General features: G+C 40.5%; 2 protein-coding genes across 4 annotated transcripts in view; one reads left to right on the top strand and one right to left on the bottom strand.

The window, feature by feature from the left end:
- Positions 1–10106, top strand: part of fam163ba (family with sequence similarity 163 member B, genome duplicate a) — a 41186-nt gene extending 31080 nt beyond the window's left edge. The window contains exons 2-3 of the mRNA XM_041234374.1: positions 3736–3851; positions 7665–10106. Coding sequence (XP_041090308.1) covers positions 3759–3851; positions 7665–8051 — 480 coding nt within the window. The 5' untranslated portion in view covers positions 3736–3758 and the 3' untranslated portion in view covers positions 8052–10106. The remainder of the gene's footprint in view (positions 1–3735; positions 3852–7664) is intronic.
- Positions 10107–10444: 338 nt separating this feature from the next.
- LOC121303584 (ADAMTS-like protein 2) overlaps positions 10445–13797 on the bottom strand; it is a 54429-nt gene continuing 51076 nt past the window's right edge. For all 3 annotated transcript variants that reach the window (XM_041234372.1, XM_041234371.1, XM_041234373.1), the window contains one exon: positions 10445–12983. In XM_041234372.1, the coding sequence (XP_041090306.1) occupies positions 12865–12983 (119 nt within the window). In that variant the 3' untranslated portion in view covers positions 10445–12864. The remainder of the gene's footprint in view (positions 12984–13797) is intronic.

Below are 13797 nucleotides of genomic sequence, written 5' to 3'. Positions count from 1 at the left end.
CCTTATTCTGTGCTCACTATAGTTTAACAGTGGCACCTAGAGGTGGATTAAAAATATATAAAATGCAGTTTCATGAGCAACATTATTTCTTTGCTTTCTACTGCAGTGTCTGGGAAGATGCTCTTGAGCTGCTTGTATGTGGAACTCAGTTTAGTAATGCAAGACTTAAAGCTGCTGTGAGCCATAGTCATGTTCACTTTAAACTGCAATATCATTGCTCTGTTTACTACATTCTTGGATACTGTGCAGACATTGTTGACTGACCAGTTTCTTAACATTACCTAAAGTCATTTTAGCTGCCGGTACATAGCCTTTCTCCATCCTTGAAATTCTGAACTATCAGCCACCCTCCTCCAACTACTTGCAACAGCAGTGCATGAATATTTTAGGTAAGCTCTGTTTTAGCGCAGAGGCAAAACAAAAATATAAAGAAAGGCATAAAAAGGGAGCTTCCTTTTCAGTTACAGTACATGTTTAGTATATGTGTATTCTGATGACCAGGGTACAGAATGTCCAAAATCTTCCGGAACTAAATAATTATCATCTTACTATATAAAGAAGAAAGTTTGTCTGTCTGTCTGTTCCTTTATGCATTCAGACCCCACAGGAGCCAGTGCAAACAAACTTTGCATGGCCTCCTCTTTCATCCAGGGGAAGGTCGAGGGCTAATTTTTGATCCAAAATGTAGACCCCCGGGGTACTTTTATTTAGTAACCCCATTGCTGGATCACTACAGTAGCCAAGTGTCTCAAATTAAAGTAACCCACAAAACCAAAAAATAAATTATAAATATATATGTATTTTTTTTAAATTATTGCTAGAAGAAAATCTTTAGGTCCTGACCAAATCTTGCTGATGACATTTACTTGAAACACATACATCTTCAATAAGGGCTTGTGATCAGTGCTAGTCTCATCATTTAACCTCTGTATATTGCAGACATTTCCTTTCATTAGGTACAAACCTAACTCAGAAGAGAGACCTACGTCCTGGAGGGCAGTCTGAGCTATCACTCCGGGCATTGTTTTATATTTCAAACCAGAACTGAATGTACCAGGATGGAAGTACAGAAGCAGCTGCTTTTCTGGGTATATTGGTAAAGTTCTCGTCGGTCTCTACTGACCAGTGTAGTTCAAAAGTAGCTGTGAGAGGCGACTTGCGGGCAGACCACCAGCTTTCAAAAATAGCTCACCGAACAGAGTGAACTGCTGGTCTCAGTAAAAGTAACCAGGAGCATATAGGAGAATAACTTCATTTGTTTGCTTCTGTTATTGCACACGGAGCAAGGGGTGCAGCAAGGCATTCTTCTTGCAGAGGAAGTCGCTCTGGTTAACATGGCTGTATCGCTTCAGTAAGAATATAGATTATAGGTATGCTGTCTCCAACTATACCTGACCGGAAAAGAGAAACGCCGCCACCCGGAATGGGGAGATCAGAGTTACCCACAATGATCGCATTATTCTGAAACATTACGAAAAGGCGTTTCAAGTGAAACAGAAGGAAAGGAAGACAGAAAGATGTAGTGTATCTCTTATGATATAACCTGATAGCTCCAGGAGTAACATGGTGAATTTCTTTTCACAAACACATCTTTTTATGCTTTAACTAACAATTGAGTTATATTCTCAAAGCTGTCTACTTTAAACAGTGCAGTAGTTTTCACAAAGCAAACGTGAACCCAATAAAGTTACCAAAGCAGAAAAAAACCACATGTGGTTTTTCTAAGTAGTTTCTTTGTTTTAATTGGAAGTACAAGCATAGCAATTGTACTTGTATAGTCACGGTATACGCACTCGAGTTGTTGGTCCCCGCTGGTGGCAGCCAGTATGAAAATCCTGAAAACCAAGGCAGGGCTCACCTTGAAAGCTTGCTCTCCACTGCTAGTGGGGCGGTACTTTACCATCCACTGGGATTTTGATCTTGTTTGCCATGGCATCAGTAGTTTGCCGGTTATGTACAGCAGCAGCTGCAGTGGTTGTTTTGTATTTAGGACTTGTATTCAACTTGATCCTGCTTCTTTCTTCCAACAGAGACATTTTAGTTTCATTCCTCAAGGGTCATCAACAGAAGTGGATGTTTAACATTCTCATAGCAAACCACTGCTGACTCCCTGAAGCATCGGAGGCTGTGAGCAATGTCATGTTTTAATTGTAAGGGCTTGATTGAAGCAAAAAACAGGATTGATAATGATTCGGCAGAGCAAAGAAACCTCCAGTTCACTGAATCCCTCTGGTTTGTAGAGTTACAGCTGCAGAGATTCTTGCTGCTGTTTACATTTCAATCATTTTTTTAAATCAATGTCTTTTCACATTTAAATTTCATTGTTGCTATGTATCACAATCTATGAGGCTGCTGCATTCCGTTCCGTGCACAAGTTAATTATGCTCAGTTGATGTGATTGATTGACGACAAATCAGATGATAGGATTTGCAGCAAATATAACTGGATGTTTCATTAAACAAATGAACATAGTGCAGATGGTCACATACATTTAATACATTATTTACTGTACTTCCTATTTGGTGTTTGTAAAATACAGAATTGGTTTATGCACCTAATTTATGCTCAGCCTTCTGTCCAATGTGCTGGTTGGGTATCAAGACCAATTGTTTCAGCAGTGTGCTAAGCAATACCTTCATTAGTATATGTTTCTTCTGAGTTTTAATTTGATAAAGTGTAGATGGGAATGTCTATCATTTCCTCTCAGTACATTGGACTGTGTGGGGGTTCTGCTTCATATGAACATTGGGAACATGTATGAACAAGAGGTGGCCATTTGGCCCATCTTAGCATGTCCAGTTCCTAGTAGCTGATTGATTTCAAAACTTTGTCAAGTTGGGTCTAAAAGGAGCCCAGTGATTTTGCATCAACAACATGACTAGGTAACCCTTTCCACCCCCTCGCCACTTTCTGTGTGATTAAGTGTCTCCTTCCCTCTGTCCTGAGTCTATCTCCACTTAATTTCTCACTGTGTCCTCTGGTCCTGGTTTCTGTGTTGTGCTAACAGCAGCTCGATTTAGCAAAACTATTAAGAAAAAGTTTGTTAAATCCACTATGAATGGCCAATTATATCAGGTTTACGTGCCAGAATAAAACTGTATAGAGAAAAAGTTGCTAAAAATATGCTGAAGTGGCCTAAATGTTATGTTATCATGTACAGTTTGCTAAATATTTTATGAATCCTGTCAAAAATGGCATGTACAAAAATAACTTGAAACAGAAGTGTTATGGACCAGGCCCTGCAACTGTAAAAGTCTCAACGGGAAACCAATAATTTGAAATGTTTAATCTATATATGGCTAGTTTCACTGACCCTGAATCTTGAACTACCCTAGGTAACTGTTTTACACAAAGTTCTTATGTTCTAACATTAGGTACAGTAGTCCTAAATATGTGCAGGCCAGGGTCTGTGAAACGAGCCTTCCTAGGAACGATTACAGTAAACTCTCAGGAGAGTAAAACGATATGAAAATTTTGCACCTTTTTGTGTAGCCACTTGTATTAACATAGTGTTGTCAAAATCAGCTATAAATGAAAGAAACTACAATTTGGGACAGTTCTTATCAGTGCCAGCTTAACAGCTGTGCCCCTATGACAATATTAAGTGCATTATTAAGATATCCAGTGCATTTATTGCAAGCTTCCACAGTGCACACAGTGTAGTAAATACACATGACCCAGGCATTTGGAGAGCCTCTCTGATGGCCTGCTCTTTTCTGTTGTTCTTGTCCCCAGGCTGTTAATGGAGAAGAGGTCGAATGACAGCCGGGACGGTGGTTATCACAGGCGGAATTTTAGCAACAGTCATCCTACTGTGTATCATAGCAGTGCTGTGTTACTGTAGGCTACAGGTAAGCACGTTGATACCTATAGAAGCACAATACCAAATTCAGAATTATATTCAGAAGGCAATTTCACACGCATCATTTTAAGATTCTCAGATGTTAAGACAACTGTGTTTTCTTTATGACAACCAGAATATCACCTCCATTGGAATCATGTTTCAGTCTTAGATTAATCTTAGATTAATCTTAGATTAAAGAACATAATACAATGTAAGACAGTGCAAGTATAATTAGTGCTTTTATACTGTAGGTGTTCTAGGTCATATTATAGTTCTCAAGATATTGGATATCTGACAGGGTGCCCTCCCCTTGGGGATATTTATGTATGTGTTTATGTATGTTATTATTATTATTATTATTATTATTATCATGCGACATCATGACATGACCTGTGTGAGATAAACCACAGCCTCCGAGTCAGACCAGGGAAGGACTGTTTTTAATATTTTTGAAAGGGGGGGGGGGGGGGGCGGGGGGGGGGGGGGGGGGGGGGGGGGGCAGATTGCAGCAGCAGCAGCAACCTCAGTAGCAGCACTAGCGTCCAGCACACAACAGGGGCCGCTGGGATGAATACCGCCTGGTCGAGACCTTGAGCCGGTGCCAGGTCTGCAAGGAGAGCAGCCAATCCATCCTCAGCTGCTCTCTCTTGCCCGGAGAGGAGGAGGGACGACCAGAGTGCAGCTGGGAGGCCTACTTCAGTGCTACTGAGGCTGAGAACCCGTGCCCTGCCTGCGGGGTACAGGGCCACTTTGTGGTCAGCTGCCCCGCCTTCCAGGAGGAGGAGGAGAGGGAGCACCGTGCCCGTGCGAAAGGAGCTACGACCACCTGCACCTTCCAATGGCTGGGGGAGGATTGTCTGCCACTCCTATCTACATCGCCATGGGGCTGCCTGTTTATCCCGTCTCCATTACCAGGGGGAGAAGTGGACCTCCCACTGCTGCTTGTTTGGCTGGGGGCTTCCCTCCCACCGTCGCTTCCCGAGGGTCCACTGCTGCTGTTGCCTATGGAGGCACTGCTCTTGCCCTGTCCTGCACCGCCTGGGGCTTCCTGTCCCGCACCGCCTGGGGCTGCCGGGCTCACAACACCTGGGGCTGCTGAGCCCTCAACAGCTAGGCCTGCCGAGCTTGCATCACCTGGGGATGTTCATCCCCGCCCGGGGGTGCCGGCAGTTCACCACTCGAGGAAGCCTGCATGTCACCGCCCGGGGTGTGGCTGGAGCCTTAATTACCTATTAAATAATTACCTTATTAAGGCTCCAGCCATTCCCACAAGCTACTCAGGATGGGGATTCAACCCACAAATCATATCATAAAGTCATTTCATTGCTTATAAAAAAGCAGCTTCAGCTTTTGGTGAAAAAAAAAGCATAGTTTACTTTCGTACATAATAATAAAAACAAAAGACTTCCAATCCAAATAGCACTGTTATCAAAGTTTCGGAGTCCTGTAGATGGGGCACATTTACTCTGAACTGCCTGCCGTTTCTCAGGCATTGATTCTCCAACTCAGACCAGCTGTGCAATAGCAACAGAGTTAATAAGCAGGATACTGTAAAATGCTGTCTGGAATCAAATCATATTATTACAGAGATAGACGCTGATTCTAAGATTGAAATGTACTACAACAGAAACTGTGGGTGGCAGTGTATAGCATATAAATGGAACACATTTTTTGCAACCCCCTGAAGAAATTGTAAATTATATACTTTTTTTAATTCTGTACCTTAGCTGGTAATAAGCAGGATATTGTAAAGAATGCAGTTCTCAAATACATGCTGCAAACTTAGTTGGAAAAGGATGTGCTTGATATCAAAATTAGGTAACCGAGTAACATTTAATCCACATAAGGGTATCACAGGGCTCATTTGATGAAGAGTTAACATGCTGTATTTTATAGGAAGTTGCACGTCCCAGTTGGACAGTGCTTCTCAGGCTGAATAAGCCAGTTTGGTCACCAGGGCATCTGATAAAGAACGAGCATGTGTGACTTGTATATGTGTGACATCCATATTTATAATCTGCTATTGTGCTGGCTGACCATCGGGGCCCTACACCATGTGTCATATATTGCTTTTCCACATGGAATCGCAGCTAGTGCTTTAGTTAGGTATACAGTACGCTGCGCAGGTCACCAGGTCATATCCTCAAATACATACTAAGGCGTTCTGTTTCTCTAATGTAATTTGCTTCCCAACTAAATGATTAAATGTCCTTTTATTATCCCCCTGGCTGCTTCAAGGATAGTGCTATAAAAAGGATGGTGAAGTCGTTTTCGTGCTACTACCAAGGTTTCAGTTTGAAACAGTATGATCTTGATCAGGTCAACCCAAAAATAATTAGACCTGTGAACATTTCTCATTTACACTGTGCCTGAAACATACTGACTCATCAATATTCCCGTTGCTGGTTTCTTAACTCTTTTCATCTGGGATATGACAGCTGTGTGTCTTTTAAAGCCTTATTATATTAGTCTCCAAAGCATGTTTGGGATTTTCTTTTCTACCAACAGATTTTAGATGGGTTTAGATAATTAGTTTTGTTAAAATTGACTGGCATTTACCACCAATTGTCTCTCTCTCAAAGCTTAGCTAGATGTTTATATACACTGACAGAGGGGGACGAAATCAGCTGTTCCTCCTCATCTCGCTGCAGTGAACTCTACTGGCCAGGTAACCCAGTGAGCTTCAGTTCTCCAGAGTTGCTGTGGAGAATTGCTATGGTGAGAGAGCTTAATTGGACATTCCAAAAGAAAAACGTGTAAAATAATTGAACTCTCTAAATTATATATATATATATACACACACACACACACACAGTACCAGTCAAAGTTTGAGTACACCTGCTTCAAACCAGGTTTTTCATGATTATCTGTGCTTTTAACTGTATAAACTTGTCTATAAACACTTTATTTCATTATATGATACGTGTACTTATATAATAATCATAAGTGAATTGCATTCAAAAATTTAAATTTTTAAATGAAAATGTAAATCTTTTGAATTTCTATGAAATGGTCACCCAAAGCAAGGGGATTTCAGTCTGAAGCCCAAGTCAGTTAAAAGTCTGAAATGTGTATAACACGGTGTTAGAACACTGTCTTTGTTATATGTTTTCTGAGTTAAGTAGCATGTTACCTAATTAAGCTTTTGTCACCAATTATTGTTAACGGGTGAAGGTCCATTACTATAAATATAGGTAGCATAAGCACAAGTTTGTCATTCCTGAATGTAAGGGAGCAGAAAATGGCAAAACACGCTCAGTTAAACAAAGAAAAAAGAAAAAGCAATGAAAAAATTCTGTAATTACTTTAAGAAATGAAGGTCAATCTTTAAGACAAATCGCAAGAACTTTGCAAGTGTCTGTAACTGCTGTGGCCAAGACCAGACAAGACCTGTCCTTGTGTCCATGGCATTGCAGTCGCCCCAAGCTGTGGCGCAACTGTTTTTTGAGCTCTGCACAGCATCCCAGGCACGCCCCGATCAGCTTAAAGCAAGGTGAGCCTCCCGCCTAGTTGGTCGCTAGGCAACGCGTCTCCAGGTGCATGTCGCAGCTCATTTCTCCCAGACACACACACAGTCCACGAACCAGCAACAGGGCTCCCAAAAACAAATGCATGGTTTTTTTTGGTTCCTCTGATGCGTTATTGATTTGAATTGCTTTGGTAAGTTAACTGGCTGTAGTACAGTGACAGTACAGAACTAAAGCATACAGTAGTTCAAGCAAAGTTCAAGCACTTGAGAACCCTTGCAAAAACGGTGGACCGAGGAACAAAGTTAAGTCAGGAAGCAGTACCTCAGTATACCCTGCTCTCTCTATTTCAGTATTACTGCTGTAAGAAGAAGGAGGAGTCGGAGGAGGATGAGGAGGAGCCAGACTTTGCCATGCACTCCCATCTCCCGCCTGTCCACTGCAACCAGAATATAGTGGCAGCCGCCAATGGACCAGCTGTCTTCACCCCTCCCCTGGCCAGGAAACTCGTCCGCTCCCAGACTTACTGCCCCAACTGCACACACTCCGAGTTGCCCTTCTACCTGCAGCATCCTGAGGAACTGCGTAACGGGGGTGACCGTGTCAGCTACAGGACTGTCCAACAGGAGGACCTGGACTTGCCTATGGAACTAGCCAGTTTCCATAAGCTCAACCTGACGCGTTCCGTCACAATGAAGGAGATCTTCTCTCACAGCAGGAGCATTAGCACTGATGTCTAGCTTGAAAGACCATGGACTCTGGCATAGGGGACTATTTCCGCATACAGACACACACCCACACAGAGAGAGAGAGAGAGAGACACATCTATGTGCACACGCTAACCAGCTTTTGAATTTTGTATGACTATTTTCCAGAGTTCCACTGAGTTCAGTTGAAACCTGTAATTGTCCAAGGGAAGGTTGGCTTTTTCTTATTCTTGCAGGACGAGGATTTTTCTCTGTGTCTCTGAGAGAAAGAGAAATTCCTTCCAGGGCTCCTCATCCATTTTGAATCTTTCACCTCCTAAACACTTTTCTGGCCCTCTCTTATCTTCTCCTTTGCTGCTAAAAGAGTCTCGGGAGATAAAAGGAGAACAAGGGTTTGCTAATAGAAATCTGATTTCCAGATTTGAAATGTTTCAGCTAGTGTGAGCTTCACTTCTGGAGTCTCTTAATGTGTCCACCTAATTTCGTAGAACACAGTTATTCATTTATACAAAACATTGAGTGGAAAAGGAATACTGTTGCCATTTTGCTCGGTTATGGCTTGATAATTGTGTAAAACTTGGTTGGAGTTTAAGGGGTTAAATTCTCATCTCATCCCTTTCTTCTATCTGCACATTCTCGTTCTTCCTTGTAGATCCTGCATGCCTTTTCTTTCCTCTGCATATTCTTCAGCATCAGATAGGAGCGAAGAGCCCAGTTTCTGCTCTGGGCACTAAACAATGACTGAAGCCAATGAATGTATTTGCTGTTATCACTACTGAGAGAATCTTATTACAGATGGCTGTGCTGCACTCCATCAGGCATTACTATTGTCTGTTTTTTTTAAGACTTGGGGTAGTGCATTCAATCTTTCTTTTTATAAGAAAAAAACGAAAGGGCAGATTTTAATTGTGTGCATTGTTTTATATGGATTATGGAACTAGTGAACTTGTATATCAGTTTTTGGCTTCTCTGTGAAAAGGACTGGAGTGGTTCCGATTTGAATTTAATGTCATCAGCCTCCGAGGTGATGTCATTATGTACGCCTCAGTGTCCTAGTTTGTTTGAGTAGCAGCCGCTATTACACAGCAAAGAGGCTGGTACTGGAGTCGATTCATTATTTTCTCTTTTCTTTCAAATGCAGGTGTTGCATTTGCTTTAGCAGACCACACAGTGTTAATATAATGCAGATTCCTTTTAATTTTTTAATTAAATTTAAATCATAGGGGGCAAGTATATACGTTTTGGCTTTTCTTTCATTTTATTGCTTCGGTTTTCTTGGATGTTTCTTTGTATTGGTGTTCGTGTTCTTGGACAGTTCAAAGCCTTTTCTTTTATGTATCTCGCCATTTTATGCTATCAGTAAATGCAGAAATATTACTGAAATGGATGGAATTTGGAAGAGTAAATGAACGCAATGTTGACAATAAAATGCAGTGAAAATCAACCGTGGATCTTTAGGGTAGATTTTCTTTTACAGGATGTTTCGTTCCAGCAGCATGTTGTGTGCATTTCCAGAACCCTGCTGGTTGGTCTTCATAATGCAGGTGATGTTCTCGGCTTTGAAAAAGATGGGAATGTGATGGGATGCAATGTGGATTGTAATGCTCCTGGGTTACGCAGAATGTTTAAAGGAGGTTGACAAAGTTAACCCTAGCCAATACTTACAATCACAGCACAGAAACCAGGACCAAAGAACACAGCTGGAAATTAAATGGAGACCGACTAAGGACGGAGGGTAGGAGACACTTCTTTACACAGAGAGTGGTGAGGCTAGGGAATAGGTTACATAACCCTGTTGTTGATGTGGGGTCATTGAGTTAATAGCTTTCCTGGGCCTCGAGTTTCTGTTGTTGTCCTGTCTGAGCTAGCATGGGGGAGTGAACAGCTTAAGAGCATTCCAGAAACAAGAGATCCTTGTTCTTGATAGTACTGTTCTAAATGGAAGTTGTGTTGGATAGTAAATCAATTCTTTCCCTTAATAATTTCTAGAGATTCTCAAAGCTTTATACTCCAAATCATTGTTGTCACAAGGTAAAACAGCAATTCAAATTCTAAAATAAATAAAAAATATTATTTCTGGTTTTGTAACTTTGTTGGGTGTGTGTTTCATATGACAAAAAATATGCTAATGACAATGGGTTGGTGTCTATGGATAATGTGGTTTATAAGATGCATAAACATTTAAACATCTTAACATTCTAACTCAATTAGTAAAGGAGTACTCCAGTTATCCATTTCTGTAAATTGTCTTGATGGTTTACCAAAAAGCTATATACATTATTCATATCCACATAAATACATTTATTAAAATACAAACGTGTTTATCACAATATATTATATATATATATATATATATATATATATATATATATATATATATATATATATATATATATATATATATATATAATTTTATACTTTCCATGTACACATAAAACATAAACATAGAAGGTTAGGATACCATTGAAATTGCAACTACATTTAATAACATACACAACAATTTAAGTCTAGACAAGCATAAAGATGTATCATTTATTTTGCATGGAATGTCTATAAACATCTAATGAAATTCGTGTCTGGGTTCAGTGGGATGAAGATGCCCTTGGTGTGCACTCAGGGATTCAGTTATAAGGAAAGAGTGCTTTTGCGATGATGGCTGTTTTTAATTGGAAGAGACAGTGCTCTAAGAGTGTCTCTTGTAGAGTGCCTATCCAAGCCTGCAATACATTGTCGTTTTGAGAGGGCCAACCAGCAGCAGTAACCAAAAGCCACTTTGTTTATGGGTGACGGTGTTTCCCACATATGGCTCGCTGTCACCCCCAGTGGAAGGAGAGAGGGGTGCGGAACAAAATCCCTGCTGTGGATCACAGGATGGTGCAGTTACGGCCTTTTACTATCTTAGTGTGTTTATCCATTTATATTTGATTTAATCAGCTAAATCCTTGGAATGAGAGACTTGAATGATGCCTGGATGCTTATATGTGTGACCAGTATGACTGCAGACTTGAATTCACAAGTAAATCTGTCAGTACTTATGTCAAAAGCGTGGAGTATGTAAAGCTTCTATCCATATGTAAAACTTCAGTGCAGTACATACACTGTAGGCTAATAAGCTTATCTAATTAATGGACTGTAAAAGCATGTGCTAAACCTTGGACTGGAAAAAAAAAATTGGTAGGCAAATGGAGGACTGTCGGGGAATGAATAATACTACAGTATAAAGGAATTATTGGAGGTAGGGAAAATGATTTATAAATGGGAATTATACAAAAAACATGAAACATATATTTTTGTCTCATTGCAGATTGGACAGTACACTGAGGATGGAGTCAGGTTATAATGTGAAATATAAACTGGGCCAGAATCTTATCTCCACCTCCCCAATATTCTTAACCCTGCTCTTCTATTATTGGATTTGTACCATCCAGTCCCCTCTGACAGGTCCAGGCTCGCCTACAATAATACATAAGAGCCTGTAAATGTTTTTCACACTTACTAGCATTATACAGGCATCATTTGCATAAAAACAAGATAAATAACAAACATGCATATAGGGGAGGCACAAATGTTTGGGGGAACCAATATTCATTTACACCATAAAACTCATAAAACTTGTTTTAAGGAATGTTTTCTTTAGGACTTTTTTTAAAGCCCATTTTGATAAATTAAATCAACTGTTTCAGTGAGTTTATTAGTTTTATTCAAGTTTGACAGCAACCTTATAGAATGTTTTTAACTTCATTAAAAACACTTCAAAACACTGTCCTTAAACATTCCTTAAAGTGTTGTGAAAAAAGCCCATTCCATGCTAACACTTGAAATAATGTGTTCGCACATCGTTGTTTAATATTAAAGTACACACGTTTGTATGTGCATGCTTGCTCCCTGGCCATGTCGCAACAAAAAATGCACAAAGAACCACTCATCTCTTACCAAGGGTACTACTACTTTTCTGTTTAGTTAGTACATTTCTACTGCGTACATTAATTGTACCTAAGAACATATGTATAGTATATTAAGTACTGAATGTACAATATGCAATGACTTGTAATATTTGGTGAAATATCCCCTAAATTATTTGGCAAAAATGTCAGCAATTTTTTATTAACACTGCTTAGAAGTCATGAACTCAATATGGCAGCCATTAGACCAATGGTTTTGTCGAGTATTCTGTCTTTATGTATCCCTGAAACATGCGTCTGTATCTCAAGTGGTGTCTGAGATATGTCCTGTTGAAAAAATGGTGGATTTACAAAAACAAATAAGCTCCCCTTAGAGGGATGCTTAATAAACCATGCATAGTACCAGCCAGACTATATTGTATGCAAGTACTACTTGAATTACTTATATATTAGTAAATGTGCTGTACTATTTATCCACTGCTACTAAATACTTATCAGAAGTATTAAAATGTAGCAGTTATTGATCGTGACTACTGGCTTTAGTTGCATCAGCATCAGTGCTGAGTGGCACCTTTTAGTTCGGGACAACATGATCAGAGTTTGGTGTAGACGGCAAACCCATTTAACACACTGTTCCTTAGCCCTCCAGGTCAGCACCATAGTCCCTCACCACTAAGCTGGAGTCAGGAGGAACAAGAGCACCTGGTCAGGCTGGTCTTGCAGCTGGTGAGGGTGTGTGTAAAGTGATTGCCACATTCCAGACCTCACGCCTCGTTCAGTGTTGTCACCCTTTGGAGGGGATGCTGGATGAACACGTCAAGAGCAAAAACTGTTTACCGGCATTGTGCAGCAGCGTTTTGAACACACCCAATGAGAGGTCCATTTTAGGTGGATAGACGAAGTCTTCACCTCAACTCCACCCCCACCCCTACCCCCAGGCTGTGTTAAGACAGCGTGGCCCGACAAGACCGGCAACAGGCCTTACTATAGTACCAGTGCCCACACAGATTCACCTTCAGAGCCAAGGAGCAGTTTGTGCTGAGCTGGTCCTGGCAGTTCTCATCTGAGAAACAGGATAGAAATCACATTAATATCTGGATTTCAAGATCATAAAAACATTACAACAGAGCTGTGCATTTTGTCCAAATATTGTTTCTTTTTAATCACTATTGTGTTGGTCATCCTGGATTGTGTTTGCAGTTATGACAACATTATCTTTATTTGTAGACATCTTAAGAACAAGAAAATATACGAGCAAGAGGAGGCCCATTAATGTTCATCCGATTCCTAGTAGCTGACAGACCTCAAAACTTTGTCAATTTGCATCTTAAAGGATCCCACTGATTCAGCATCAATGTGACTAGGTAACCCATTCTATACCTTCCCCACTCTGTGAAGGTGTCTCCTGCACACAGAGTGGCGAGGGTATGGAATGTGTTCTGTGGTTAAGAAGGTCCTGGTCCAGTCTCACTTTTTAAAGTTTTGTTTTAACCTGTCATACAATATCTACAAGTTGTGTATTCCCTTTATTTGTATATTACCAATCATGAGCACTATCATATATCAGACAGTTAAAGGGATATCATTTTCTCATTTAGTACCATTATTATTATGTTTTACTGGTACTCTCTGTTGTCATTTCTGCTTCTTTCCGAAAAGACTGATGCATTTCTGAAGTGTGGTGGTTTTAGAATGACCACATTCCATTGCAGTTGCAGAGGGGGCTGCAATGGTAGCTGCACACCCCTTGTGGTCATTTAAAAACACACACGCACACACACACACACACACACACACACACACACGTCGTCATAAATGCAGCTTTTGGGAGTTTTTTCAGAAGCAGCCCACATTGTTGAACAAGGACATTAGATATT

Source organism: Polyodon spathula, chromosome 33, assembly GCF_017654505.1.
Source record: "Polyodon spathula isolate WHYD16114869_AA chromosome 33, ASM1765450v1, whole genome shotgun sequence".
NCBI lineage: Eukaryota > Metazoa > Chordata > Actinopteri > Acipenseriformes > Polyodontidae > Polyodon > Polyodon spathula.
This window is presented reverse-complemented; position numbering and strand designations above follow the sequence as displayed.